The 26322-nt window shown below is 49.7% G+C and overlaps 12 protein-coding genes across 12 annotated transcripts; 6 read left to right on the forward strand and 6 right to left on the reverse strand.

Moving 5' to 3' along the window:
• Positions 1 to 297: 297 nt before the first annotated feature.
• On the reverse strand, positions 298 to 1289 carry EDB93DRAFT_121598 (NADH-ubiquinone oxidoreductase complex I, 21 kDa subunit-domain-containing protein). The gene is made up of 5 exons (XM_041451072.1): positions 1015 to 1289; positions 851 to 949; positions 629 to 793; positions 555 to 567; positions 298 to 499 (listed from the first exon to the last, which is right to left on the reverse strand). Exons 1-5 carry the CDS (start codon positions 1157 to 1159, stop codon positions 421 to 423), a joined length of 501 nt encoding a protein of 166 aa, XP_041301641.1. The 5' UTR covers positions 1160 to 1289; the 3' UTR covers positions 298 to 420.
• A 130-nt stretch (positions 1290 to 1419) lies between these two features.
• On the forward strand, positions 1420 to 4556 carry EDB93DRAFT_1265834 (uncharacterized protein; the record flags this gene model as incomplete). Its single annotated transcript, XM_041454251.1, has 5 exons — positions 1420 to 1524; positions 1586 to 1828; positions 1884 to 2154; positions 2210 to 3021; positions 3076 to 4556. The coding sequence occupies 5 exons, from the start codon at positions 1420 to 1422 to the stop codon at positions 4276 to 4278; spliced, it is 2634 nt and encodes an 877-aa protein (XP_041301642.1). The 3' UTR covers positions 4279 to 4556.
• Positions 4427 to 6063, reverse strand: EDB93DRAFT_121642 (Pkinase-domain-containing protein). The gene is made up of 7 exons (XM_041451073.1): positions 5959 to 6063; positions 5854 to 5903; positions 5670 to 5803; positions 5435 to 5614; positions 5264 to 5382; positions 5028 to 5214; positions 4427 to 4973 (listed from the first exon to the last, which is right to left on the reverse strand). The coding sequence occupies exons 1-7, from the start codon at positions 6000 to 6002 to the stop codon at positions 4575 to 4577; spliced, it is 1113 nt and encodes a 370-aa protein (XP_041301643.1). The 5' UTR covers positions 6003 to 6063; the 3' UTR covers positions 4427 to 4574.
• On the forward strand, positions 6043 to 7194 carry EDB93DRAFT_1182730 (NUDIX hydrolase domain-like protein). Its single transcript, XM_041450694.1, has 4 exons — positions 6043 to 6500; positions 6551 to 6575; positions 6623 to 6760; positions 6816 to 7194. Exons 1-4 carry the CDS (start codon positions 6223 to 6225, stop codon positions 7158 to 7160), a joined length of 786 nt encoding a protein of 261 aa, XP_041301644.1. The 5' UTR covers positions 6043 to 6222; the 3' UTR covers positions 7161 to 7194.
• A 320-nt stretch (positions 7195 to 7514) lies between these two features.
• On the reverse strand, positions 7515 to 8431 carry EDB93DRAFT_121859 (cytochrome P450). The gene is made up of 3 exons (XM_041451109.1): positions 8170 to 8431; positions 8008 to 8118; positions 7515 to 7951 (listed from the first exon to the last, which is right to left on the reverse strand). Exons 1-3 carry the CDS (start codon positions 8206 to 8208, stop codon positions 7703 to 7705), a joined length of 399 nt encoding a protein of 132 aa, XP_041301645.1. The 5' UTR covers positions 8209 to 8431; the 3' UTR covers positions 7515 to 7702.
• A 729-nt stretch (positions 8432 to 9160) lies between these two features.
• On the reverse strand, positions 9161 to 11034 carry EDB93DRAFT_1243440 (WD40-repeat-containing domain protein; the record flags this gene model as incomplete). The annotated part of the gene is made up of 7 exons (XM_041452143.1): positions 9161 to 9499; positions 9557 to 9884; positions 9943 to 10202; positions 10255 to 10402; positions 10451 to 10584; positions 10640 to 10753; positions 10804 to 11034. The coding sequence occupies 7 exons, from the start codon at positions 11032 to 11034 to the stop codon at positions 9161 to 9163; spliced, it is 1554 nt and encodes a 517-aa protein (XP_041301646.1).
• Positions 11035 to 11283: 249 nt separating this feature from the next.
• EDB93DRAFT_121680 (uncharacterized protein) lies at positions 11284 to 13021 on the forward strand. The gene is made up of 7 exons (XM_041451075.1): positions 11284 to 11525; positions 11585 to 11688; positions 11741 to 11785; positions 11834 to 12346; positions 12402 to 12632; positions 12684 to 12729; positions 12793 to 13021. Exons 1-7 carry the CDS (start codon positions 11468 to 11470, stop codon positions 12867 to 12869), a joined length of 1074 nt encoding a protein of 357 aa, XP_041301647.1. The 5' UTR covers positions 11284 to 11467; the 3' UTR covers positions 12870 to 13021.
• A 91-nt stretch (positions 13022 to 13112) lies between these two features.
• EDB93DRAFT_121796 (uncharacterized protein) lies at positions 13113 to 15585 on the reverse strand. The gene is made up of 2 exons (XM_041451095.1): positions 15088 to 15585; positions 13113 to 15031 (listed from the first exon to the last, which is right to left on the reverse strand). The coding sequence occupies exons 1-2, from the start codon at positions 15201 to 15203 to the stop codon at positions 13174 to 13176; spliced, it is 1974 nt and encodes a 657-aa protein (XP_041301648.1). The 5' UTR covers positions 15204 to 15585; the 3' UTR covers positions 13113 to 13173.
• Positions 15586 to 17107: 1522 nt separating this feature from the next.
• Positions 17108 to 19972, forward strand: EDB93DRAFT_1182755 (uncharacterized protein). The gene is made up of 8 exons (XM_041450695.1): positions 17108 to 17313; positions 17371 to 17532; positions 17584 to 17643; positions 17701 to 18150; positions 18199 to 18760; positions 18813 to 19179; positions 19228 to 19266; positions 19325 to 19972. The coding sequence occupies exons 1-8, from the start codon at positions 17202 to 17204 to the stop codon at positions 19502 to 19504; spliced, it is 1932 nt and encodes a 643-aa protein (XP_041301649.1). The 5' UTR covers positions 17108 to 17201; the 3' UTR covers positions 19505 to 19972.
• An 80-nt stretch (positions 19973 to 20052) lies between these two features.
• EDB93DRAFT_1182757 (uncharacterized protein) lies at positions 20053 to 20686 on the forward strand (the record flags this gene model as incomplete). Its single annotated transcript, XM_041450696.1, has 2 exons — positions 20053 to 20394; positions 20427 to 20686. Coding segments are annotated over exons 1-2 (360 nt in total), but the record flags the coding sequence as incomplete, so codon positions are not given.
• Positions 20687 to 21083: 397 nt separating this feature from the next.
• Positions 21084 to 22165, reverse strand: EDB93DRAFT_1182760 (uncharacterized protein). Its single transcript, XM_041450697.1, has 6 exons — positions 22069 to 22165; positions 21868 to 22018; positions 21742 to 21818; positions 21671 to 21685; positions 21379 to 21618; positions 21084 to 21320 (listed from the first exon to the last, which is right to left on the reverse strand). Exons 2-5 carry the CDS (start codon positions 22010 to 22012, stop codon positions 21436 to 21438), a joined length of 420 nt encoding a protein of 139 aa, XP_041301651.1. The 5' UTR covers positions 22013 to 22018; positions 22069 to 22165; the 3' UTR covers positions 21084 to 21320; positions 21379 to 21435.
• On the forward strand, positions 21681 to 26126 carry EDB93DRAFT_121985 (CHAT domain-containing protein). Its single transcript, XM_041451129.1, has 7 exons — positions 21681 to 21685; positions 21742 to 21818; positions 21868 to 22018; positions 22069 to 22208; positions 22262 to 22380; positions 22433 to 26027; positions 26090 to 26126. Exons 4-6 carry the CDS (start codon positions 22130 to 22132, stop codon positions 26018 to 26020), a joined length of 3786 nt encoding a protein of 1261 aa, XP_041301652.1. The 5' UTR covers positions 21681 to 21685; positions 21742 to 21818; positions 21868 to 22018; positions 22069 to 22129; the 3' UTR covers positions 26021 to 26027; positions 26090 to 26126.
• The last annotated feature ends 196 nt before the right edge of the window (positions 26127 to 26322 follow it).

Here is a 26322-nt window from a genome sequence, read left to right on the forward strand (position 1 = left end):
GAGATTATTGCTTACCAATATACGTGATTTTACTCGCTAGACCAGAGAGCAAAAGCTACACATAGATAGTTGGCTTTCAGCTGGATTTGAGCCGCAACTGCGGCTACTTCAACCGGGCCGGGCCGTAAATTACGTAAGCTATAATTGTGTGGTCAGCTCAGCTATCGACGGCTAAAACCGGCAATAAGCCGGAGCTGTGGCAACACTAGCTGCAATACTAGTAGATACAAGGGAATGGTCAGAAATGTCGATGAGGCATCGATGAGACCGGAACTTCTTTGATTACGATGCGATCATTATACTGACAGTCAAAGCAGGTATGTTTATTCATTCCGCAGACTTGCGGGAAAATCAAACCTCCTCGCAAGTGCATGGCGTCAACCCAACGACAGTGCAATCAGCAGGAAGGTATATCAATATCTAATCTGATAGCTCCTTTTCCTTCACTCCATATTTTGCAGCCTCGGTGCCGTGATGTTGATGGTTGACAAAGTTGAACCTATAACAATTGCAGTAAGTCTGGAACTGAGGACGATAATGACATATGTTCGTACATGGGGAATGCGTCTGCAAAATTTAATAGATTTAGCAGGAAAAACGCTGATTAACATACTCCAGCGAAACTCACGGAACTTCAACTGAGACCATGCAGAGTTACGGTATGCAGTGCCCTGCACCCACTCGGGCTGGCTGGATGTACCATACAAGGGCTTACCCTCAGCTGCTCTCTGAGAGAGCTCGGCCAGATCCAAGTCCTCCTCTCGCTTGTTCTCTGACCAGCCCCAGAAACGAACTAACAACAAAAACGATAAGGTTGCTCACGACTTGCACAACCAGAGCAACTCACAACTTGAGCGTTGGTATGCCAGCAAGAAACCGCCGACGAAGCCAAGCAAGCCTCCAAGCCGAAGGCTAGTCCGCAGACGAACTTTTGTAGGGTCAGCCATATCTGAGGACAAGAATGATTCGTATAAGCCTAAGACAAAGCAGTCCGACTGAAACAAGGATGCATACCCCAGAAATACAAAGCAGCCGGGAATGCGGCTGTTCCTGCAGCCCATGTTGCATAGTCTGACGAACGGAAATAACGCACAACGCGGGAAGCGTGTGGGTCAGCGTCGATGAGCGGGTATGGTGTCGTGACGACCTTGTTCGGCATGGCGACCAATGTTGATGAAAAGAATGAACTGCTGTCGTCGTTGTGTGCAGGAAGACAAGGTCACGGTTCGTCGCGAACAATGACCGGCCCTAAACCGGGAAGTGCCAGGTCTGGCTCACCAAGTCAGTTTGATGATTATAACTTGTCCTCGACATCTTCTGTTCTCTGTTTCTAGTCGCTTGTCGCCCGTTCTGCAACGAACACAAAGCGGCCTGTAATTTCTTAACTCGCTCCCACGTTTCTAGACTCATTGAACGAGAATGAACGTAGACAGGCGGAATGACCGCAGGGCGAAGAGAACCGCCCATTCATCTCCTTACGCTCGCCCAACAAAACACAGCAAGCCAGTTTCAAGGAAAAAATCGGTGAGCACACTGTTTGTCATCGTCTTCTATCTGCAACTTTGTCTGACATGGTATGTCTAAGCTATGGAGCATTTCTGGTTTAATGAGCTTCTTACGATTCGGTGGCGCTGAGGAGGATGATCGAGCTGAGGATCTGGTGCGCTCAAGTGCCTCGTCCTCCAGTAATGACGAGGACGAGGATTTGCAGATTCAGGAACAGGAGGGACCCCCTCATATTCCGACTCGTCAAGTGCAACTTGATCGGAACTCTGCGCCTGAATTTGTGCTCCCTCTTCCTCCTGGTGATGTACCGCCAGGGCACGAGGTTTGTAGTCCGTCAAGTATTGTTTGGTCTGGTAGCATTGATTCACGAAGGGTAGCCTTCACAGGAACTGGTATACCCACCTGCTTGGGATGCCCAACAACCGGGACCTTCCAATACATCCCAATTCGTCACACCTGCCCGACAGCCTTTCTACAATTTAAATACACCACCTCACCAAACCAATATTCCTTCCTACTTGCAGCAAAGCCCTTCACTTGCTAAGAACCTCGAGCCCGTTACTCGTTTCCTTGTCGAGAAAGCAGGGCGGCCTCTTAACGAATTTGAGGCAGCTGGCATCGTAGACTACATCCAGAAGAACGTGCAAGGTACGAATATGTTGCTCCCAGCATGCCGTGTGAGCATGCACTCATGGTCAAACAGCAGACAAACCTGAGCCATTCCGGTTCTCGACATCTCCGTCGCGTGGATCCTCTCCTAACCTTGGGTTTGGAACACCAAATGGTGTATCAAGCAACACACACGTTCCGAAAAAGACCCTATTGCGCAATCCCAACGGCATATTGCGCTGGCAAGGTGCGGGTAGTGCACGTCCACGAAACCGATATCGATCACCTGGGTTCGGGTCTCGGCCTCAGGGCCCTCGTATTGAGCTATCTCCCATACGGACACCTTCTGCGACCGATGCGAAACGTCGCCGTGTCGGCAATGAAGCTGAGTCTTCGACTGCACAGAAGTCTTCTCCCCCATCATCGACGTCTAACATCGTCTTCCCGACTTCAAATTCTACTTCTCCCACCCGTTCTACACCTGTGATCAATGACAAGACTCTAGTTCCACCTGTACCTGTGTCGGCATTGGCTCCTGCGGCTGTTGTTACGCCAAAGGCGAACGGAACCACTACGCCTCGTTTACGCACTGCGGGTCTTGCTGTAAAGCCCACGACCCCAGCCGTACCTTCACCTTTACGACAAACATGGAAGCAGAACGATTCACCGCCACAACCTCCAGCACGACCCACGCGTGCTGCAAACTATATGACGGGGCTCATTAAGGAAGTCACCCCCGTCAAGAAACCTGACGTGGCGAACCCGTACCAAACTGCAAGTCCTGTAAAGATGCCCATTAGGAAGCCTCCCGTGAGACGCTCGCGCCCTCCAGCAGAGAAAAAAGAAAAACCGCAAAAGGAGCCAGAAATCACCGCGCAGGCGATTATTGAAGCCACAGTGCCGAAGGTCAGTGGGCAGCTATGATTCAGGTTTAAGAGGCTAGACTAATATTGATAATAGGGAAGTAAGCGCGCAAGGCCTCCGCCAGAAATAGAGAGGCAAGAGAAACCCACTCGCGAAGCTCAGGACACATATGTCCCGAAGACCAATGGTCACAGCAAGACCGCAAAGCCAATGGTCATTACCGAAGAAGTTGCAGACCAGGACGAAAGCCCTACAAAGAAGCAAAAGACCGCGAAACTTACTCCCGTCGTACTGTCCGTGGAAGAGGTGGAGGATGTTGAGATGGTTCAGGACAAATCTTCGGTCTTTACGCGGCCTGTTGAGATTATCGAGCCTGTCGAAGATGCCCCTTCATCACTCATTACGCCAAGCGCCACGCCGTTCCCCTTCTCACATACTCCATCCCCGGCTTTGCCGATGAAGACTGCATTTGGAACTAAGACGTCGGCTCCTAGGGAGCCATCCAAGTTGCGGTACAGTTACTACGCAGACAAGGAGACTACGTCAGCTGAGGAGAAACCAATATCTGAGGCGCCCCCGGCACAATTGATAACATCCTGTCTCCTTCCTAAGGAAACCCAGACTACGTCCTCCAAGGCGAAGCTGCCCCCCAAAGAGGCTGTAGCAGCTATGGAAGTCGATGAGTTGCCGAAGTATAAATTCAATCTTGCTGAGGCCGCCTATCCCGCTGGGCCCAGCCACGTCAAAGCTCGCATCACAGCTACCAGCATGTCTCGGCTTTCCCTCCCTGTCTTCGAGTTCAAGCCAGTAGCACCATCCACAAACGGGTTCAACTGGACTGCAGCGGGCATGAAGGTACCTGCTGCTACTACCTCTGGTACTTGGTCGTGCGGCACATGCATGCTGGAGAACCCTGCCAGCGCCGAGGATAAGTGTACAATCTGCGATGCGCCGAGGTCAGGTAGTGCCGCACAGCCTGCAGCTGCACCTCAGAAGATGTTTGACTGGTCAAAAGCCGCTATCAAAATGCCTTTAACAGAGCACGTTGAGACTTGGCAGTGCGATACTTGCATGCTATCTAATCCAGATAGTGCAAAGCTCGAATGTACTGTCTGTGACGCGGCCCGTCCTGGTGCAGCTTCGTCCCCGGCTCCTACAGGGTTCAACTGGTCTGCTGCAGGGTTGAAGGTTCCAGGCTCATCCATGGATACGTGGACTTGTTCCCTCTGCATGTTGAAGGTCCCTACCAGCGCGACCAAGTGTACGGTTTGTGACACTGCCCGAGACACGATGGACTGAATTTAGAAGAAAGCAGTGTGGAGAATCAAGTCGCATATATGCTCTACGTCAAGAGCATGGTATGGTTTGGGATCAGAGTTGCGTATTAGCGCGGTACTTGTCACATGCAACTATCAACTTGTTGTCCCGAACGTTGTCTTGTACCTCATTCCTCCGGTGTCTGATTTTATCCATTACCACGTTCAAGTTTATTAGTTCACACGTATTCCCTTATTTCCTACATTGCAAGGCTAGTCGCTATATACACAACCAATGCAAGTGCGGAACGGAGGATTTATTGGTTGTTAACACAGTGATCATGAGTGTTTCATATGTTGAGTAAAGTCTAATTTGCGAGCGAGTGGTCTCAAGTCGGTGCCATCGGGGGAGGTTAATTTTCGTTTAAGTTTATTAGGTGCAGCGGCTTTGACACCTGGCCCGGTGCCGACCATGTCAGCGTTACCATCAAGTTCTTCGAGAGGGCGGGATGTTTGAGAAGCAGGTTTAGGTAGTTTGGAGGGATGTGATGGGTGTGGCAAGGCGAAAAAGTATGCGTGGCTGAGAGCATCTCTTGCGCTTATGCGCCTTCGAGGCTCATACACGAGGAATCTGCTAAGAAGATTAAGTGTATCCCCAGAGGCGGCGGTGAAGAGGTCGCGAAGGGGAGTTCTTGGGAACTGTCCAACTGGCACGTAATCTGGCAGTTTGGTGTGGCCCTTGTGTAGAACATGAGACAAAGACATGACATAGACGGTCATACGAATACACACCGGCCAGTCCTCTTCTGTGGGCGTCCCGAGTGCCCGGAAGATGGTTTTGAGTTGATCCATATCGCTCTCACCGGGAAGATACGGCGTTCTCAACATGAGCTCTGCGAATATGCAGCCTACGGACCATATGTCGACCGCTGAGCTATAATACCGACAGCCAAACAGCAGCTCTGGTGGTCGGTACCATCTGTGCACGTTGAGGAGCGAAAACAAAAGGGTGACTTGAAAACACGCACCGAGTGATGACTTGACACGTCATTTTATGTCCTGGGTCTGCAAAATCTCTTGCTAGACCGAAATCAGCTATCTTGAGTTGTCCATCCGACGCAATGAGCAAATTGTTGGGCTTCAGATCCTGCAAGATGCCATGAGTTGGTGAAGAGGTTGTGAGGGGGCTTGTAGCATACTCGGTGAAGCATGAAATTTCTATGGCAAAATTCGAGCCCACGCAAGGTCATGGCCATCCATGCTTTGATATCGGCGGGAAGGAAGACGAGCGACCGGTCCTGAATTATCATCTCAAGGTCGCTATCCAAAAACTCCAGCACGAGGTTAAGATTCGTTTTTGAAGAGAAGACGTCCAGAAGCTGCAAGGAAAGATGGTCAGTGCTCACGAACGAGGATGTATTGGCGACGAGGGACCTCGATAACATTCTGGTGGTGAAGCTCTCGTAGATATTTGACCTCTCGAATAGCAGACATGTCGAGCCCATCTTTGAATTGTCCGACTTTTATCTTCTTGATGGCGACTTTGCGGCTTGTTGATGCCTCTCGGCCTTGCAGGAGTCAGAGAAAGACTCATCGCTTAGCGCATGAGCCACTTCACCTTGGTACACGACGGCGTATGTACCTTCACCGACTTTCCGGTCTTTTACCCTGCAGCGGGATGAATCAACGATTTATCGAATGAAATCTGCAGGAAGGCACTTGCCATCGCTTTTGTCTCGCTGTGTTGGCTTTTTCGACAGCGTCCATGGCAAATATGAAGGGCACTAAGAAGTTGGCTGAGCGCACTGGGTGTGCTATGCTAATAATAGCGACGGCCCGGACTTGGCCTAGTCTCTCCTACCTCTTGCTCATTGACCTCATTTTCAACCATTTTCCCATCGAGCGACCTAGTAGACCACAAAGTTACTAGCACGAATATCAGCAGCTCTGAGTATCCGCGCCCGTCTGTTTCTAGTATCATGGAGACATGTTGTCCAGGACGCTCATAACATCCGCAGCACATGCTTCAACCCTCCACATCCAACCTTCCGCGTCTATCATATCCCTAACGTCCCCTTTCACCCTCGGCTCCTTACGCACACTCCAAAGCGCATTTATTGCGCATGCAACAACGTCCAAGACTCCAGTGATCCCAGGAGAAGTCAACGCAGCGGTCCTTGTTCCGTTGTGTAACGTCGATGGTGTACCCGGCGTGCTGCTCGAACTGCGAGGTGGTAAACTGAGGTCCCATGCTGGTGAAGTCAGGTATGTTCGACCCTCGAAGTGTCCACTGTCTCGGAGCTCATGATCATTAGCTTCCCAGGTGGAAGGGTGGACCCAGTGAGTTTATTCCAGAACCTCTCTGTGCTTCCTCATCATACTTGTAGGCAGATGCATCGTTTCTAGCTGCCGCACTCAGAGAAACACAAGAAGAAGTAGGTCTGTATAATCGACAGATCGATGTTCTCGGCCAATTTGGCCCGCCTGAGCAAAGTCTCATGGGCCTCAGAGTATGGCCCTACGTCGTACGTTATTTTTTCTCATCTACTAGCTTTATTTCGACTTGAATTTGATGTGCAGGGCTTCGTATACCCACGTGGCAGTCATAGAACATATACCGGATCCCTAGATGATCCCTTGCCCTCCATTTCGCTTTCCTCACTCACGATATCTCAGGCAGAGGTGGCGACAGTTTTCCATCTCCCCCTCTCCGCATTTACGTCCCCTGCGCGTACTAGGCCTGACATGTTCCGCGCCGCCAACCCATATTGGGCCATTGATGTCTCTGATCTTGTGGAGGGGTTCGAGGGGATAAATGATCTATCGGGAGAAGTGGATGGTGGGAAGGAGGGGCGTTTAGAAGTTTGGGGGTTGACAGGTTGGTACATGTCATTGCTCATGAGGATTTTAAAGGTATACACTTGAAAGAAATATTATCATGTGGTGAGGTCCTGAGACCATGCTCGACAAACCCAGCACACAACATCGTCTTGTGTCCGTTCAGAAACACCATTCGATGACCTACTGCAAGCTAAAACACGGGCACTTTCGATTATGTCCAACCCATGGCTCACGGTGATGGCCTTACACATGTGAGCGAACAGACATATATGCCATCCCGTACACGTGCATGAAGCATTATCACCACCTTGTGTGCCTCACCATCCTTCATGTAGTGGAATGGCATGACGGGACATGTGACAATGTCATTCTTCACATCGGCGCCAGAAGGGACAGGTAATAAAGTGAATGTGTTCCTGATATTCACAACGGTAAGATGACAACAGTCAGTCGAGGGCGGTTGCTACGCGTAAAGGTGTCGGACGTCGGTGGGACATCTCAAGTACGCGAACCTACTCCTTGTTGTTTGGCAGGGAGTACCAGTGAGGTGCCAGATGTGTATACTATACATAGACCGAGGCCATATGCACGAGTAGCCTTGATTCAAAAAGATGAAACAAGATATGTCAATGCGATATCGGGATGCATGACAGATTTAGACAACAAAAATACGATAAACGCATACCTATAGGGACAAAAACATTCCAGCGCAGGGATTTCTTCACAAGGGCTTCGATATATGGAAGGGACTCGCGGTCTGCGAAGGAGGGAAGACGGTCAGTGCCAACAACCGCATCTATCTCAGCCTGAGCCTTCTTCTGCACATCAGGGAACAGTGTCATCGCTAGGAAAAGCGAGTAGATCGTAGAAACTGTCTGTAGAGATAGATGTTAGTCTCGAGATATGACAATTGATCTATAGAGGAGCTAACCGTCACGGTGTCGGCGCCACAGGGCTTGAGCGGACCGTCTCTTCGGCAGACAAAATACGGATTCTCAACAAATTTGAGGTGAAAGACGTCCACTGGGGCAACTCTGACAGCCTGTGATATGTTCAACTCGTGATCGCCGAACTGTGGATGTTAGTTAGTTACTATCTGATCCTTGACGGATTTGTATGGTGCGTCAACCATCTCTTGGAGGGTTTGGTTCCATTCACGGGCCAAGCACTTGGACCCAGCACCAGGAAACCATTCCTAAACCATGGCATGGCATCAACCATGAAGGCACCAGTATCGGTGGACCGCGATAATTGATCCGCAAGATCGACGAAGGGATCGTTGACATCCATAAGAGATTCGCAGAATGATAGCGTCACCGATGCTATAAAAATCAAGGCCCCATCATGCAATGACAAATAGCACTACATACTGTCGAGCTTGCAGTTGCTCGTGCCAATGACGCGGTGGATGTATAAGAGATGGTGTAGGATACAAGTCCCACTAAGAAAATAAGGGAACGATCCAACTTAAGTGGACAAAGTTGTTTGATTATTTGTGACCCGCCTTAGTGCTTAGTGCTGACGTGGCCTTTGTTGTCATTTTATCTTGCCTCCACGACCAACACTGATATTACAATGGCTGTACTAGTAAACACGCAGTTTGAACGGTGCCGGTGAATGCTCGCACCTTGAAGCAATGCAATGCCATCAAAATATGTCCACGAGTCATCGAGCATGAACATAGCATGCAGTTCTATCATGTCGAATCCAGATACATGCGAGCGCCAACCAGATGTCATGTATGATCAAGGATCCTTTCAGAATGTAGTACCGTCATGGATATCGAGTGATCGATACCGCTCGGCAATTAAAGAATGCGATGTTAGACTCGAACTTTGCTAGGGCTTCATTGTATTATCCGAAATACTAGGGCCAACCCATAGGAGCTGATAGGTGACTGGACGCGAAAGAACAGTAGATAGACACGGTGAGTCAGAGACTAATGGACAGTGTTTGTGGCATCTGTTCGAAACCCCACGACCATATATCATTGCGACCGTCAGGAGACTGCACGATCCCATCAGGAAAACCTTCCTGCGTTAACTTTGGGAAAATTAGAATAATGAGTTAAATAGGAAGATCGTTTACTTCTTGCTTTCCGTCTTCTTGCCTTTCTTTCTCGGCCTCTCTGCATCATTTTCGTCCTCGCCTTCACCTAGCATAGTGGCATTCTGACCTTCCATAACTGCCTTTTGTTTTTCCTGTGTTATGATCCTCTGCACAACTGTCTCCCACATCACATCGTTAATCCCCTTCGCCTTCCCAAGTTGTTCTCTCAAGTTCTCTACCTCAGCTTCAAGCTCAGTAACGCGCGCACTCGATGCCTCCGAGGTGCCAATCGTGTTCGGTCGTACGAAAAACGCATAGTCTTGTTGAAACTCAGCTTCGGGGTAGTCGTAAGCGCTTGGTATGCCTCCAGGGGTCTTAGGGGCGAACATCAACGTCAGCCGAATACCCATTTCCACAGAAGAAAAACCTACCTCGGCCTGCACGGGAAGCATCATCGCCACCTCGTGCGCTTCCCTTGCCTTTGAATCTTTTGTGCGGTGGAACGGTACGATAGGGCGGATAGGGATGATATCTTTTGCATCGGCGGAACTTCCAAGGTTGAGGGACAGGCTTATGTGTCCAACAAGGTCAGGCGGCTTGAGCATGGTCGTGAGATGGGATATCGACATGCCCTTGTGCGTCGAGATGGTGCGAAGAAGCTGGTGGGAGGCAATGTCGTAGATGTGGATGAGGCCCGTAGCAGTACCCACAAGAAGAAGCGAGCTGGTGAGGGAGATGGTGAGAGCTGTTATTGGTTGGCTGTATTCGAGACGCGTCAGCTAGTCGTACACGTTAGGCATGTACGAAAAAGGCATACTCGACTGATATGAGTCGTTTTCGACTGTTGCTGTCTTCATCGGCGACACGGATGACATCGCTGACGCCTGCGCCTCCAATGGCTTCAATCGTCTGACCAGCGTGTTTTTCAGTTCGCTGGCGGAAAAGGTTGACTTGGTATATGGAGCCATCCGGTGAAGCAGCGAAAAATGAGCATTCGGTAATGTCCCAAACTGCTAAAGATATAGGTTTAGGGAAGTGGAAGGTGGTCAACAACGACTGAGAACTTAGATCCCAAATCTTGGTATATGAGGTGAACAAAAGGTACTCGCGACTAGAAAAACGCGCTCACTTTTACACTATGATCGAGGGACGCGGTAAGCACGCGACAAGTAGGGAATGCGCCAAGGCCGCAAGCGATATCTTTCACTGGTAGGGTGTGGTCTGATAGCGTACAATATGGAGTCGGAAGTTCATTTTGGGTGTCGTTGTCGACAAGTCTACATTGCTGTCAATAACACAACAACACGAACAAATGTACGACGGACCTTGCCACGGACCAAATACTGACACCCGAGTCATCGCTGCCTGAAATAAGGGCAGCACCGTCATGGGTGAATTTCAGGACATTGACGTGACGGTAGTGGGCGTCCCAAGAGTTGTACAAGATGCCTGACGCGACCTACTGTCAAAAATTGAGTCGGGGTCCACCAGACATATTATATTCTCTGACGCGCCTCCCACAGATATATTCGACCTTGGGCCGTCCCTCCCGCGCAGAAGCTTCCCGCATTATCCAGCGCAATACACGAAAGCCTCTCAGGAAGGACTATTTTGAAAGCAAGTTGGTCCTATGATGCACTGAGAAAGGTGAAGGCCATATCAGAAACATGAGATTTACCTTTTGAAAGTTGTAGACGTTTAGAATAGATTTGTCTTGTTGCGCCGCGAGGATGAACCCTCCTTGGCCATCGAGTGTTTCGACGAATGATGTGCAGTGCGGCGCAGAGCTGGATTGCTTGAAGGATGCGAGTGATGTACCGGTCTGTATGTCATGGAGAACGATTGCGCCTGAGCCAGAACCTTGAGCCTGGGGTGCAGTAGCACATAGTACCACTTCTTGCAGAATCATAAATTTCGCGGATGCGTCACAAAGTTTTGATTAGCAGCCGTGAGAATTATGACTGGAAAAGTTGGACACTCGTTCAACTTATATAGCCTGAGATCTGAGTGGAGTCTGAGACTCTAAGAGCTCCCAAGTGATCAAACGTCGTGCAAGTTGTGAGCTTTTGATTTTGCAAGCATACGCTTCAGGAATCGGCGAGTCCCCGTCTGGGTCAAGTCTGTGGCAATATTTAGATGTTCTCGGCTCACCAGAGAAATCTGTAAAAGGCAAATGTCACTCATCCCAAGAGACTTCGGAGGCAATAGAATGTCATAGACTCTGAGCCTCTTCTGCCATTGAAAGTCGAGGCTCTCTCTCTACTTCTCGTACTAGTCTACCTAGACGACTATTGCATCCATACTGCTCTTCACGTTTCAAATACTCTTGGTTGTCATCAAGGATGGCCACAAACCTTTACGAAACACTTGGCTTAAGCAGAGATGCTACTCCAGACCAGAGTATGTAGTCAAACACACAATCATAGGTCGAGTCTTACAATTCACAACTCTGATCACAGTTCGCAAGGCTTATAGAAGGAAAGCCTTGGAAACTCATCCTGACCGTTTGCCTCAAGGCGCTTCTCCAGCGCAGAAATCTGCATCAGAGGAGATGTTCCGCAAGGTATCATTCTCAAGACGCTCATGTCTTTGAAGCAGATTGAACTCTATTTTAGGTCAATAACGCTTACGAAGTCCTCAGCGACCCGGAAAACCGCAAGGTTTTTGTCAGTCATGCCATCTTATATCTTATTCTGATTATCTTTCAGACCTATGACCGACATGGAATATGGCCTCCCCCAACTGCCCAGGAGAGTTACACTCAGGGCAACTGGCAACGTCCTACTAGAGAGCCATTCCAAGATCCTTTTTTCCAGGACCCCTTTTCCCGACATCCATTTTTCAGTCATGGTCATCAAGCAGACCCATTCTTCCCTTCTTCACGTCATCCGCCCTTCCATGACTTCACAGACCCTTTTATACTCTTCAATCGTATTTTTGGAGATTTTCACCAAGCCTTTTCGAGAGATCCATTCGGCGATCCATTTGGTCATTGGGATGATGGACTTTTTGGCCGAGGGTTCATGTCTCCGATGTCCATGTCTCCCATTACGAGCTCGCCGTTTGGATTCCTCACAGGAGGAAACGTAAATGTATACAGCTCTTCTTCCAGCGGGTCACTCGCTGGTGGCTCGAATGGCCCTAGATGGGTTTCTGAGAGCTACACAACTTCTACTGTAAACGGCGTTACCCACACCAAAGCTGTTCGTAGAGATTCACAAGTCAGTGATGTTCATCTATCTATCTCTATTTTGACAATCATTCGTCATTTATTAGGGCAACGAGCATGTCACCTACTCATTCCCGGATGGTACCGAGCGCCGCTTGATCAATGGGGTCGAGCAACCCTCGAACTCTAACCCTCCCCCTTCTCATCATAATCACCGTGCCATCGCTGCACCGCCGTCAAGTCAAGACCCTCCTCCACCATATGAAGCTCATGTCCCACCGCCAGCCGCAGGATCTATGCGCTCATTACGGAGCACTCATTCCAGGTCCCGAGACCACGTAAGGCAACCTCAAGACCCTAACCCTACATAAGATACTTACTCGATGCAGCGACAGGCACCTTACGCCCCGCAATATGCGGACCCAAATTTGTCTGGTGCGTATCGTGGTTTGCGTGTGTTTAAGAACGCTGACTCACACGGTCATATGTCTTCTACAGGACATCGTCAGAAGAACAAGAGCCGCGATGGTGCAGACGATGCGCGGGGTGGGTCTGCATGGAACTTTTGGAAGTGAATGAAGCTATCAAGATGATGAAATTATTTGTTACTCCATACCTGGCCCTGGTTGCCATGATTCTGCATACTCATGAGATATATTTGTTGTTTGTATATTTTCATTCTTGTACTCTCGTCCATTGTATGTGTTCCACTCTGTTACCTCTTTATGGCGAACTTGGCCGCATCTTATTGATGTAGTAGCGCTGATAATGAATTAACTTTGCTTATACACAACAAAGTTTTCCGGATTTCGTTAATCGTTAATACACATTTGCACCGTGATAAACCCAAAATCAACACCAATACTCCAATCTCACCGCTCACAACCCTTCAAAGAAGGACAAATCTTGTGCAGTCAGCCCACCCGTCTGAATCGGCTTCGCAGGCGGTCTCTCAGCCCGCGACGATGACGGTGACAGTGACGCAAGTGATAACAGCGGCTGGGGCAATGGCGCAGGCGACAGGGACGGCGACAACTGGGGCACCATCGTAGACTGCACCTTCGGTGGTGGAGTCCCAAACTTCGGCGCCGACAGCACCGCGCCGCCATCGCTCAACAGATCGATGTCCCGACCAAATGACGGATAACCAGATGGGGGTGGCAGCACGGGGTGGCTGGAATGCGCACTCAGTGGGGACGGCCACTGTCCGCGCTGTGTGACAGCATGATCAAGCAGACTCTGCGTGCGTATGTGTATGGACGTGTCAGACCGCAAGCTTGGCGTTGCTGCTGTCGCTCCTCCAACCATCTTTGAGGGTTTCGCTGGGACGGGCGGCGGGGATGGCGTGCGGATTCGCGATGAGGTTACAAAGTCGTCAAAGTCGTCGAAAGACATTGAATTTGATGACTTGCTGGAGTTAAGTGCTTGTGTGGAAGATGGTGAATTGAGAGATGAGTCCATGGACTCGCGTGGTGCTGGAAAGGGATCTGTGTGAGGGAGGTTTGAGAAAGCGGAGAATGAGTCGTCATCTTCGTCGAGGTCCTGATATGTAGCTGCTAGCATGGGATATACGCTGGGCCTTGGTGTTTGTGGCGGTGAGACAGGGGGTGGCAGAAGTGGAGGTATTGAGAGCGCAGAAGACGCCTTGGGTGGCGGCAGCAGTTGAAAGGGTGAGTGCGTTCTTGAAGATGGTCGAGGTGGCGAGGGTATTACAGCTGGTATTATTGGGTTGGTGTAAGCAGAAAAAGTCGTGTTAATTGGTGAAGATGGTTTAGGAGGTACTGCTGGGCTGTGCGGACGCGAGAACGAGATATCTGACGCGACTGGGGACAATGGTAGCGACAGGGATGGAGCACGAGCGGGAGGATGCTGGGGAGAACCATGTGCAGGCTCCAGCGTAATGCCCAAACCACTCAGACCGACAGAAGGAGGTCGACTGGCGTTCACAGATGGAGGTTTTGGTGGTGGTGCGAGTGGGGGTGGAAGCTTTGTGGGCAATGGTGTTGGATTTGAATTTACCAAATTCGACAGCGCTTTCAACTGGGCATTGTCCATGTCGTCATCAGGGTCATGTGTACTAGGTACAATGTCGGAAAGGAAATCAAGATCGTCTGTTGACAGAGCAATAGACTTGCGCTCAGATCCAGTGCCTTTGGCACGTGAGAAACGGTTCAAAAAGCGCGAAACGGCCGATGGTGCAGGTGTGACCGCTGGTATCACGACATCAGGAGCTGCAGATGAGCTGGCTACCGGGGATGAAGGCATAAAGACAGATAGACTGCGAGCGGGAGAGATATCACGTTTGTCTGGCGCCTGGGGCTTCGTGCTGTCGACGCTAGAACGCGCGGATATAGGCGGTGGTCGCACATTTTCCACCTTTGCATCTACAGAAGGTATTGAGGATGATGCCTTGCGGTTCCAGAACGAAAGTAATCCTGAACCAGGTTTCTTGGGATGAGTCGCATCAGCCATAGCAGCACGTTCATCTTTCTCTAGGATTCGCCACCCCGCTGGAGCATCATCCACAGGAATATCTTTCCTAGCTTTAACCGATTTCTCCCAGTCCGTTGATCCCTTGGAACTAAGTAGGAGGGCCATTGGGCTCTTACGTATCAAAGGCATATGCCTCGTGAGCTTGAGCGCGTTATTTAACTCTTTTGCAGTGGCTGTCTGAGAGAATTGCATCGGAGGGGACAAAGCCATGTCCTCAGGGACCAAGTCGTTTAATAAGACCGTACTGAAGTAAGAGGCATGTAAATTGTGTCGTAAGGAAATACCAAGTTATGTACATACACGTTCTCAAGTCCATCAAAATCAGTCCTCCAGTTGCTAGCATCCGAGTCGGACTCTGTCCCTGGCCAGAGCTCACCAGAGACTTCCTGGCACTTCTGAATGAGAGCTGCCATCATTTCTGGAGGCTGAACAATAGTTAGTGAGTAACGTTAACGCACATAAACACCAATCATACCACTGCACGGTTCAACTTCTCTTTCTCTTGTCGCGCTGATTCCCATTCATCTGGTGGCTCTTCAACACTGACAGACGCCTCAGGTGCAGATGTATCCATCCAAGCGGCACCCCACTCATCACCATCGTCTATTGAGAGATTTATTGGGTCTGCCCATGCTTCACTGTCATCCTCGATTTCCTCTTTGACAGACGCGCCGGTTTCAGACCCATTATCTACGTCAGGAATGTCCGAAACTTGGGGAGTGAGATCAACTGTTGGTAGCACTGGGTGAGACTCCACGGAATCTGGGGGAGCAAGTACCACAACGTTGTCTTCGCTGGTTGTGGCAGCTGCGGGTACGGGACATATGAATTCATCTTGAGTCTCTGAATCAACAACTGCTCCTGTTATTCTCTGGCGAGAAATGTTTATCTTTGTGTATGTCGAAGAGCCCCATACGCTAGTGTCGCCGATGGAAGAGGTCCAGAGAGCATCGCTAGTGTGAGGTGATTCTGACCATTGCGTATCATTGTTTGCGGACCATGATGGAAGTCCTATATCTTCCTCTTGATCCTGGGTTTGATTTCCAATGGTATGGGTCCAGGAGGGTGTCGGAACGGGTGTCTTGCGATTATTTGACTGATCGTCTGACTGCTCCCAGGTTGTGGCCCAAGGGTTGTTCATAGCAAGCAAGTCTAGCCAATTCAGCTGCTACGGAATAAGAATGCTTCAGCCGTTCACTCGCGACACTGGGCAGACTCTCGTTTGTCCAGGATACAGCTATACATACCCTCACCCTGAATATATGTCGAGCTCAAGCACAAGTCAAAGTGAAAGTTGCATTGTGCGGGGTTGCGTGGGAATAATTACTAAGTTCAAGCCAAATTCAATGGACACACAGCTCAGCGCTCAGCATCGACTTGTTCGACCTCAGCCTCATCCGATATGTCATATTTATGCCGACGGTTTGTTCCCTTGAGGGTTCAGGCTGAGCTCGATCTGAACCAGGACTTGCATCTTTTCGGTACCATCGACGATGTCGTTGTGGCGAATTAAGCTCAGTTTGTCGAGGATGTGGGCCCGAACGATTCTACATCATCATGCAATGCCCTTCTGGTGAGTGCTGATGATTGACATTGGCTCCAGAACACCACTTATTACAGTGACAGGCATACCGGATTTACATCAGGTCGGAATTGGCATGATCAACACGTTTCGTTGCACAGCAGGGTTTCCATATGTTTTCATGTGGTGCTTTATGAAAATTACCCGTGCATGTACAACCTACAGAATTTACTGAAGGAAATCTCTATTTTTAGCATTCACTGTGCAGGTCTGACTTATACAGCATCGTCTCTGCACAGAGACGCCAAATCTAATGTGAACCGGGCATGGCCGCAGCAGCACCGTTGCGAATGGGTTTAGGATCCAGTTTGAGCTAAAGGCCGACTAGATCTGGGATATGAAGCTTCCTCTTCACCTACTAGCCCTCACCCAACTGTAAACCACCCACCTGGTGGGTCACAGTTACCGAATGCAGCTAGTTGGCCATAGGACGCGCGCTTCGGAACTTTTACTCCCACAAGCCTGGTGGTATCAGTTCTAAACAGAACGCGAAGGTAGCGGTAGACCCCGACAAGAACTTCCGCAGGTTCAAAACTCCCGCCACTATCGTGCCCCCTTATCCCAGCACGACTGTGATGGCTAAGCACGTGTTGAAGGAGGTCCTCCATAAGGTGGTCGCTGCCAAGGAATCTTAAATACAGACAATCGTAACAAAGTATGAGCTTCTATAATAGTAACAATCACGTGATGCGTACCAAAAATAGCATATGAAATTGTCAATGTGTGGATGTGCTTGATCCATTTTGCACCTAGTAAATAAGGATTGACTGGCGGTGTCAGGTCTTCTCCTTGTCTGATCCCCTTTAGCATTATAGTCGCGACTGTCTTCGTCATGGCCATGGATATTACCAACGGTGAACGTAGCATATTGGACTGGGATGAAGAACGTGTCCACCGATGGCTTTCAAGTCTTGGTTTTCCGCAGTATGAAGCTCAGATCAAAGGTGCTACTCATGTCATCTGCGAAGGTTCATATGTTGAATACTAATTCCATATATCAGAGCACAATATATCTGGTGATGTCCTTTGTATGCTAGATGCGGAGGATCTCAAGGCAGTCGGGATAAGCACTGTGGGTCAGAGATTGGCCATTCTTAAAGCCGTCTATCAGGCTAAGCTCGCCCACCATGTGCCTGTCGAAGCCGACCACTATATTCCTCCTTGTGCGCACTTCTCTGATGACTGCTACTTCAAAATTTGACTTTTATCTCTAGCCGAAGTGCAGGAACGCAATGTCACGGTGGAGAAGCTACACGACCTCGTCAGGGAACAAGGTCTGTCATCAGCCTTTTTATATCATGGCACTGTGCTAAGATCATTCTTTGCACCAGCACAAAAAGTTCATTCACTCGAGGAAGATAACAAACGTCTGAACGAAAGATTCCAATTGCTTGTTGAAGAGATCAGTCATGCTCCACTGAAGCGACAACCCTCCTTCAAGTGGGCTCAGTATGTCAACCCTACCAAGTCACCAACCAAACCCGACGTCGAATCTCCCCATCCTTCTCCACAACAAGTGGAGCCTGATATTTCTCATAATCGCGGGATCCAGCAAACTCAATCCCACAAGCCTCCACCGCCACCCGTAGAGTCACCTGTGCAACCCTCACCTTCAACATCATCGCGACCAAGCCGGCAAGACAGCACCGACAATCTCAAGAGTTTCAAGGTCAGTCTAGAGGACCCAACGTGGAAAGTGCTTCCTGCTGCCCTGAAGAAGTACAAAATCAACAACGATCACTGGCAAAATTATGCAATGTTCATATGTTACGGCTCCCCTGGTAAGCAGAACAGTTTCTTCTGTCAGAAATGTCTTATTCGGTCTGTAGGAAACCGCATCGAGCGATGTCTCAGTTACGATGAAAAACCTCTTCTGCTCTTTCAAAAACTCAAAGACGCCAAGAAGAACCCCGTTTTCATGCTCAAGCACATCAAAGACATCCGTTCTCCCATCGCTGTCGCACAGCAAAAACACGCGTTACGCAAGGCGTCTGTTGCATCGGAGGCATCATCTAGCCAATCAAACAATAAGTCTTCATCATCAGGACAGGGCAGGGCAGCCACACGACCACCGAGATTGGAAGTTAACGACATCACACCTCCCGCACCCCTGTTAACAGGCACCACACCACAAGCTGGATGGCCAGAGGTCATGTCGCCTGTACTGGAGAAGCAAGAGCAGGAGGCTGTGAGCAACCGAGACACATGTTCAACTTCGACGACGCTCGTTGGCCATACGAGCACCATAGAGGTTTCAAAAACACGGACCACGAACACCGCTGATGCAGACACAGCGAGGAGGGAGATGCCACCACCAATGTCTGGAGTGTCATACGCGGTTGCAATATACCCGTATATGGCTGAGCAGGAAGATGAGTTTGACGTAGTTGTGTAGGTGTTTTTTCTACCAACTAGCGTTGGCTATACTCAAAGTCACATATAGTGGTGATACATTCGTCATTTTATCGCGCGCACGAGGGTGGTGGGTGGTGCAACGGGACCCGACAGGATCGGGTGTGGTCGACACCGACACCTCAAAGCAGGGCTGGGTACCTGCAGGTTGCCTGCTTGAGACCAATGTCCCAGTTGCATCCGCCATTGCAGAGGCTACCGCACTTTCCAAAGCAGCAGGGTCCTCTGAAGTGCCATTAGCGGCTGATTCTAAGACACCTATCCTCCCCTTGAGCATCATATCGACGAGTTTCCCAGGAATAGCCCTCATGGACTACAAGAAGAAAGGGGAAGAGGAGTTGGATCTAGTGAAAGACGATGCGCTAAGGGTGTTCAAGAAATACAATCACTGGTCATATGTAAGTTATAGTTTACGGTCCATGGTATCCAGCTCACTTGCTGTGCAGGCTGTCAAAGAAGATGGTGGTGATCGAGGATGGGTACCTGTGCGTCTACGTATTCCGTACCTGTGGAGCGTCACTAACCATCTTTGCCACTTACTAGTCATGGTTCATTGGCAAAGTGCCTACCTCTGGCACGGTGCCGCCGACGCCGAGTACGGGCTCCGCGCCGGCACTCAGCAGTGGACCTTCCGTTTCCCTGGACGCTGAGGGTGCAAACCAAAATCAGGTTTCACCAATGTCATCCGCCTTCCCCGTGCAACATAGAAGCGGTGTTATATGATGTCCCACTGGCACCACAAACTGACAATAACTTCTCTGATGTACATTATTCGATCCATCACTACTGATATTTTCTCATTCTTGGTTCGTTATTGGGGTGCTTTGTGGTTGATCTGATCGCGATGCTTTCTTTCTTTCGTTCGTCCGCGACGCTCTCCATGATTTCTTAATACCTACACATACTTACATATAACGCATGGTCATACTTTGTCACCCTCTCATCCGCCAAGAGGCAAATATATCTAGCAATCAGTTGAGTGGAGCTCGTATCAAGGAATGTAGTATCACTGATGTACACGCTTGGATCATGAGGAACGATTGACAATTAGGCCCGCGAGCCTTATGACTCGTTTTGTTGGGGAACTGCTGCCTGCCATTTGAGGTAACTTGCAAACCCGGCTTCCATCACAAATGCAGTATTGTGTTGACCTCAATTTCTACGTCATACAAAATGCTGTCCCCTTCGGGGTGACATACGAAAAATTGGAACGATACAGAGAAGATTAGCATGGCCCCTGCACAAGGATGACACGCTTTCCCGGAGTGGTAGACCTACGGGTCTCAATATTTATTTTACATTTTCTTAGTGAATTGACCGTCCCCGGACGCAGAATCTTTTCCAATCGACTACAGATTCAGTTCTACATACAGTCGTTTGCATTAAAAAGTTCACCCCTAGATTTGGACGCAACATCTTTGTATGTATTTGTGCCCACAAAAAAACCTCGAATATTCTCAAATGTGTTTGCCGGGTGACCTGTCACACGAGAACTATATGATGTAACGATATCATGTCTCCACACCTCACAGAACAGTTAAGGGAGTGGATTATTGTCTGGCATTCTAAGACAATTGCTGAAATAGCTCAACTTGCTGGGTGCAGTCAGCGAAGTATCTACAAAATTCTGACAGACTTCACCGAGATTTTGGACAGACAAGAGATCCATTTGCTCATTGCCGTGGCAAGCCTCGTACTCTCAACCAACAGGACCTGTCATTTATCACATCCATTCTCAATGCCAACTCATCCCTACCCTATTTCCTTGACGAAATTTCAAGAGCAGCTGCTGAAATGTTTCAAGTCTCAATTCCCACGCTCTCGCACAGCCTTCATCGGCTTGCAGTCACGCACAAACGGACATCAAATTTTCAAAGGCAGCAGCAGAGCGAAATGAGTTGCTGCGTGCAATGGCTGGCAGAGTTTGCCAAAGAAAAATGAAGACTATTATCAATCAGCTTAAAACGAGGCTTGGTGTGCAGTGTGACAGTGGCTGTTGTGGTTAGGGTTAGAGTGTACATTCAAATTTACCCACCAAATACATACAAAGATGTTGCAAGGGGTGAACTTTTTAATGCAAACGATTGTAGGACGTAACGACACACAACCGAATCGGATGTTTCTATAATGCTACTCATTCAAGCGATATCTTACGCGTCAATCATCAACATCACGACAACGAGGCTGCAAAACAAGACGGAAATGATCGGAGCTTCATTAATTATTTCAAACCAGCTTGACCCGATTCTTACCAGTCCTTGCAATGACATGTACAGTCAGTTTTGTGCCTTCAAGTTCTCGCGCAACAGTCCAACAGTAAAAGTCGCAATCACACGAAATTGTGGAATGCACTGCTCTTCAGGTTCGCAGCCTTCTCGTGTCGGCCGCTTTAAGCCTAGTTCATCGTGCCATCAAACTGCTGTACAAATCTGACGACATGAATATTGTTACTGAGACTATATTGAAAGTCCCGATATTTGGCAGGCCGCTTATCATGATATCCTGTTAACTCATTGGCGCTGCACAGGGTGGATGCCATGTGCGTGCTGTGATTTCCTCCTTTATAATCCTTCAGACCTTTACAAGTACTGCCGCAGTGTTTCATGACCACTGTTCGTTTGAATACATCCCTCAGTCATCATTTTCATAATGACTCATCGTCGATGTGTCTCATCAACCCCATCAGAATCAGACTTTTCTCCAGTGTCGTCGCTTAGAACTTCCCCAACTCCTCTAGTAGAAACATCCGCTTCCAGTACCGAGCCCTCGAAAGGGATACAACACGGGCATAAGTCGTCAGGCAGCGATGATGACAAGAGCTCAAGACATCTACGATCGTAAGTCGCTGCGTTGTATACCACATGTATAGACTTGATTTCGCATTTTCAGGAAAAAAGAAGATAAGTAAGTATATCAAGCAATTGTTCGTCCAAACGTCTGACAATGTGCTTATTATTTAGTGAGGAGCCGAACGATCCAGACCACACCCAGGACCCGGCAGAGACGCACCTCAATGTGGTGCAACCAATCATCACTGGTATGCGATATCCATCTCCGCTCAGCTTGTATTGACCATTTCCTTCAAGTCATTCGTGCGACTGATCTCACTCTTGGCTTCCGACGGATCCCCGCTGGCTTCCATGCAGTGATCAAGGCCGACGACGTTGAATACGAGACAAGCAATAGATCTGTAAACGTAGACCAAGCTGTCGTCGAATGGCACGAGCACATTCCTCTGTAAGTCATCTTGAACTCTTCTGCTCTGCAGGTATTGAGAAAGACTCTAGGCCGCGCGAGCCATCTTCCAAAGTCCGGATCAGCGTGTATGCCTCATTCGAATTGGGTCCGATGCTTTGTCACGGAGAGCTCCTCCGCACATTCGAGATCTCGGTGGGAGAATTACTGGATCGCAGCGAAAAATCGCATCGTCAGTATCGTCCATTACACACAATGCCTGACAGATGCTGACGAGCATCATAGCCATAATATTTCAGCCAAAGCATCAGGAAGTCGTATCCGCTTGTACTTCACTTTCCTTCACAGTGGAGCAGCAACTTTCTGATCAAAACGATGTCGCAATTCTTTGCCCCCTTACTATTGTGAGCGATCAATGCAGTCTGGCATTCTGATACTGAAAACCGTAACGTGTAGCCTACGTCCCGCGGATCGGATGCATTAGCGCTGAGGACGGATGCCGGACATCGTCTTCTCGCACGATACCGTAGAACGCAGAACGGCAGGGATCTCGAGCAATCCATAAACCACTTCGAACACGCCTCAGATCTCTGCTCCGTAGATCATCCCTGCCGCCCTGCAGTGCTGTTCAATCTCGCCATCGCAAAGTTTGTTAGTTGCCAAGCCGAGGGAAGATACCTCGACCTCGACGTCCCTGTCTCCCTGTTTGAAAGCGCCCTCGACTTGCGTCCCACCTGTCATCCGGACCGAACGGTCACGCAGCTGCATCTTGCGGTTGCTCTGCTCTGGCGCTTCGCAAAACGGGGATTTCAAACGGATGCTGATGCAGCCAAAGAGTTGCTGAGCGAAGTCATCAATGTCTGCCACGCCAACACCCACATTCACAGAGCGGCTGCGATTGCAATGGAAACATGCGCTCTACATTCTGCTGGAGGCATTAATGCAAATGATGTCGGGCAGGAGTGGCACGCCCCATCCATGCTTCCGTTATCGCCGAATCAACTTGCTGATCAAGCACAGCGGTGTTTGGAGAGAGATGAACCTCGTGCCTTAGACGAAGTGATATCCCTTCATTATCATGCCCTGGGATACTACAACGCCGGGCATGCTTGGCGAGGGCAATTGCTAGGCAATCTAGCTGTAATGCTACAGACTCGCTTCGAGCGTCGAGGCAATGACAAAGACTTGGATCAAGCGATCGCACTTCAGATGGAATCGTTGGCTTTGTGCCCGGTCGGTCACACAAATCGGTCTGCGTCATTAATGAACCTCGCGAATCATCTCTCCTCCCGCTTTGACCACCGAGGCAACAGCGAAGACTTGGATGATGCTATCGCACTTCACAGGGAAGCGCTGACTTTGTGCCCGGTCGGTAACAAAGATCGGTCTGCGTCATTAAACAACCTTGCGATTCTCCTCTCCTCCCGCTTTGACCACCGAGGCAACAGCGAAGACTTGGATGAGGCCATCGCACTTCACAGCGAAGCGCTAGCTTTGTTCCCGGTCGGTCACACAAATCGGTCTGCATCATTAAACAACCTCGCAAATTGTTTCTCCTCCCGCTTTGACCACCGAGGCAACGGCGAAGACTTGGATCAGGCTATCGTACTGAACAGGGAAGTACTGGCTTTGTTCCCGGTCGGTCACACAGGTCGGCCCAAGTCATTAAACAACCTCGCGATTCAACTCTCCTCTCGCTTTGACCGCCAAGGCAACGGCGAAGACTTAGATGAGGCTATCGCACTGAACAGGGAAGCGCTGGCTTTGCGCCCGGTCGGTCACACAGGTCGGTCCAAGTCATTAAACAACCTCGCGTGTCAACTCTCCTCCCGTTTTGACCACCGAGGCAACAGCGAAGATTTAGATCAGGCTATCGCACTTCATAGGGAAGCGCTGGCTTTGTCCCCGGTCGGTCACACAGATCGGCCTGCGTCATTAAACAACCTCGCGAGTCTACTCTCCTCCCGCTTTCATCACCGAGGCAACGGCGAAGACTTGGATGAGGCTATCGCACTGAGCAGGGAAGCGCTGGCTTTGTTCCCGGTCGGTCACACAGATCGGTCTGCATCATTAAACAACCTCGCTCTCCAACTCTCCTCCCGCTTTGACCACCGAGGCAACGGCGGAGACTTGGATGAGGCTATCGCACTGAGCAGGGAAGCGCTGGCTTTGTGCCCGGTGGGTCACACAAAGCGGTCTGGGTCATTAAACAACCTCGCGAATATACTCTCCTCCCGCTTTGACCACCGAGGCAATGGCGAAGACTTGGAGGAGTCACGAGAGAAACTACTCTGTGCATTGACGTTGTTGACGCAGCATGATCCTTTTCAATCGATGGTTCATCAATCTATAGCCAATGTCCATTTATCGTTCCATCGCTCAGAGCTTGACGGCGCTGGCGCTGGCGGAAATACAGATAGTCTGAATGCTGCCATGCATCATTTTGAGGCGGCATCAAATATTGTCTCTGCAGGCTTTCTCTCCCGGCTGCGGGCAAGTCTAAGTTGGGTGCGCCATGCTCATGAACATTCGCATGGCACTCAACTAGAGGCTTGTGCGACTTCTATGCGACTTCTGGACGCTTACATGTCTGTCACGGCCTCCGTATCATCTCGTCACAATGTCTTGAAGAAATTCCCAAGTGCATTTGCTGTGGATGCTGCATCGTGTGCTCTTCGTAGTGGTGACGTGGGTCGCGCTGTTGAGTTGTTGGAGCAAGGCAGAACCATCATCTGGACCCAGATGGCTCGACTCCGCACACCTCTTGACGGGCTCCAGGCTTGCGGCGATCATGCAGTGGCTCCAATGAAGAAATTCACAGACCTCAGCTCCCTCCTCGATAAACCTCCCCCTAGCCATCCAGAAGGGACTCAAAGAGTTTATGTGGAAGCAGAAGCTGCCCGGTACAGACGTCTAGTGGAGGACTGGAATGGAACCGTAGAGGAGATCAGGAAGATCGAGGGCTTCTCTCGTTTCCTGCTTCCCCCTTTGTTCTCCGATCTTCAACATGCAGCTCGTGATGGGCCCATCATCATGCTTATTGCAAGCAGATCGTCTTGCGATGCCATTATTATCCCGCACAAGCAACCTCCCACCAGCATTCCGCTCCCTACTGATATCCAGAAACTCGCCAAATTGGTACGCACATTTCCAGAGGCAGTTGACAAAGAGACCGGGCACCAACAAGCGCTGAAAGAAGCTTTGAACGACTTGTGGAACAATGTCGTCGGCCCAGTGGTCGAGAAGTTGGGCGGATTGGTACGACTAGGTTCCCGAATATGGTGGTGCCCGACATTCCTCTTCAATTTCTTGCCGTTGCATGCTGCTCGTGAGCACAGAAATGGGGGAAAGTCTCTTTCGCAGCTGTATATCTCTTCATACACCCCATCTCTCACCGCGCTGATCAAGGCTCGCGCAACTCGTCACAGACCCACGTCGGTGCCCTTCGTCGCCATTGGTCAGAATTGCCCAGCCGGTGCCTCTTTCACTTTGGATGCTGTGGAGCCTGAGTTGGAATTGGTGCGGAAACTTTTGCCTCCTCCCCCAACTGTCTCCTTCTCCAAGATAACCAGCATTGATGCCACGAAATCGAGAGCATTGTGCGCATTGCGAGAAAACACTTGGTTCCATCTCGCATGTCATGGGATGCAGAGATTTGACGAACCCTTCGAGTCGGCCTTTCTTATGCGCGACCAGCCTCTTTCGCTCCTTGATATTGCACGGATGGATCTGTCTCAGCATCATTTCGCCTTTCTTTCTGCCTGTGAAACCGCGGTCGGTGACTTCAGTACGCCTGACGAAGTGATACACCTAGCGGCTGGCCTGCAATTTGCTGGGGTTAGGAGTGTCGTCGGGACGCTGTGGAAGGTCAACGATGATACTGTGCAGCGTTTAGTCGAGGCATTCTACGAAAGGTTTTGCGAGGGTGGCACAATGAATCCCAAACGAGCTGCCCAAGCCCTGCACCGAGCGGTCCAGTCGTTGGCTAATGACGTAGACATACCCTTGGCCCAGCGCATAGTGTTCGTGCATATTGGCATATGATCAATTCGTGCGTCCTCCCACCTTGTTGATTATAGCATTCTTGAGACAATCTGACGACTTGGCATCTAGTCATGACCACTGTTTCCAAGGACTTCGATATTCTGGACTTTGAGACTGATACCTCCACAATATGTACGCCCAATATTGGCTTCAATCTTGTATTTTCCAGTTTGTTCCCTCGGAGCCGGTGGTGATCGCTTCTAAGGTGCGAATCCTGACGGTTTGTGGGTAAGAATGAAGTTGTACAACACTGATCTTGCATAACATTTCATGTTGCAAGACGCACTTTGCGATGAACGTGA

Source organism: Suillus bovinus, assembly GCF_016758785.1.
Source record: "Suillus bovinus strain UH-Sbo-P2 chromosome Unknown EDB93scaffold_119, whole genome shotgun sequence".
NCBI classification, from domain to species: domain Eukaryota; kingdom Fungi; phylum Basidiomycota; class Agaricomycetes; order Boletales; family Suillaceae; genus Suillus; species Suillus bovinus.

Coding starts and splice junctions, on each gene's coding strand:
- EDB93DRAFT_121598 (XM_041451072.1), bottom strand. CDS start 1,159: ATGCCGAACAAGGTCGTCACGACACCATACCCGCTCATCGACGCTGAC. Junction 950..1,014: donor GGCTGCTTTGTATTTCTGGG/GTATGCATCCTT, acceptor TCTTGTCCTCAG/ATATGGCTGACCCTACAAAA. Junction 794..850: donor GCTGGCATACCAACGCTCAA/GTTGTGAGTTGC, acceptor TTTTGTTGTTAG/TTCGTTTCTGGGGCTGGTCA.
- EDB93DRAFT_121642 (XM_041451073.1), bottom strand. CDS start 6,002: ATGGACGCTGTCGAAAAAGCCAACACAGCGAGACAAAAGCGATG. Junction 5,804..5,853: donor ATACGCCGTCGTGTACCAAG/GTGAAGTGGCTC, acceptor GACTCCTGCAAG/GCCGAGAGGCATCAACAAGC. Junction 5,383..5,434: donor GAAATTTCATGCTTCACCGA/GTATGCTACAAG, acceptor GGCATCTTGCAG/GATCTGAAGCCCAACAATTT.
- EDB93DRAFT_1182730 (XM_041450694.1), top strand. CDS start 6,223: ATGTTGTCCAGGACGCTCATAACATCCGCAGCACATGCTTCAACCCTC. Junction 6,501..6,550: donor TCCCATGCTGGTGAAGTCAG/GTATGTTCGACC, acceptor CATGATCATTAG/CTTCCCAGGTGGAAGGGTGG. Junction 6,761..6,815: donor TCAGAGTATGGCCCTACGTC/GTACGTTATTTT, acceptor TTTGATGTGCAG/GGCTTCGTATACCCACGTGG.
- EDB93DRAFT_121859 (XM_041451109.1), bottom strand. CDS start 8,208: ATGGTTGACGCACCATACAAATCCGTCAAGGATCAGATA. Junction 8,119..8,169: donor AATCCGTCAAGGATCAGATA/GTAACTAACTAA, acceptor AACATATCACAG/GCTGTCAGAGTTGCCCCAGT. Junction 7,952..8,007: donor GTGGCGCCGACACCGTGACG/GTTAGCTCCTCT, acceptor CTATCTCTACAG/ACAGTTTCTACGATCTACTC.
- EDB93DRAFT_121680 (XM_041451075.1), top strand. CDS start 11,468: ATGGCCACAAACCTTTACGAAACACTTGGCTTAAGCAGAGATGCTACT. Junction 11,526..11,584: donor AGATGCTACTCCAGACCAGA/GTATGTAGTCAA, acceptor CTCTGATCACAG/TTCGCAAGGCTTATAGAAGG. Junction 12,730..12,792: donor TGCGGACCCAAATTTGTCTG/GTGCGTATCGTG, acceptor TGTCTTCTACAG/GACATCGTCAGAAGAACAAG.
- EDB93DRAFT_121796 (XM_041451095.1), bottom strand. CDS start 15,203: ATGATGGCAGCTCTCATTCAGAAGTGCCAGGAAGTCTCTGGTGAGCTC. Junction 15,032..15,087: donor TTTGATGGACTTGAGAACGT/GTATGTACATAA, acceptor CTCTTACTTCAG/TACGGTCTTATTAAACGACT.
- EDB93DRAFT_1182755 (XM_041450695.1), top strand. CDS start 17,202: ATGGCCATGGATATTACCAACGGTGAACGTAGCATATTGGACTGGGAT. Junction 17,644..17,700: donor CGACCTCGTCAGGGAACAAG/GTCTGTCATCAG, acceptor TCTTTGCACCAG/CACAAAAAGTTCATTCACTC. Junction 19,180..19,227: donor AATACAATCACTGGTCATAT/GTAAGTTATAGT, acceptor CTTGCTGTGCAG/GCTGTCAAAGAAGATGGTGG.
- EDB93DRAFT_1182760 (XM_041450697.1), bottom strand. CDS start 22,012: ATGTGCTCGTGCCATTCGACGACAGCTTGGTCTACGTTTACAGATCTA. Junction 21,819..21,867: donor GAGATCAGTCGCACGAATGA/CTTGAAGGAAAT, acceptor GATATCGCATAC/CAGTGATGATTGGTTGCACC.
- EDB93DRAFT_121985 (XM_041451129.1), top strand. CDS start 22,130: ATGCTTTGTCACGGAGAGCTCCTCCGCACATTCGAGATCTCGGTGGGA. Junction 22,209..22,261: donor TCGCAGCGAAAAATCGCATC/GTCAGTATCGTC, acceptor CGAGCATCATAG/CCATAATATTTCAGCCAAAG. Junction 22,381..22,432: donor TTCTTTGCCCCCTTACTATT/GTGAGCGATCAA, acceptor CGTAACGTGTAG/CCTACGTCCCGCGGATCGGA.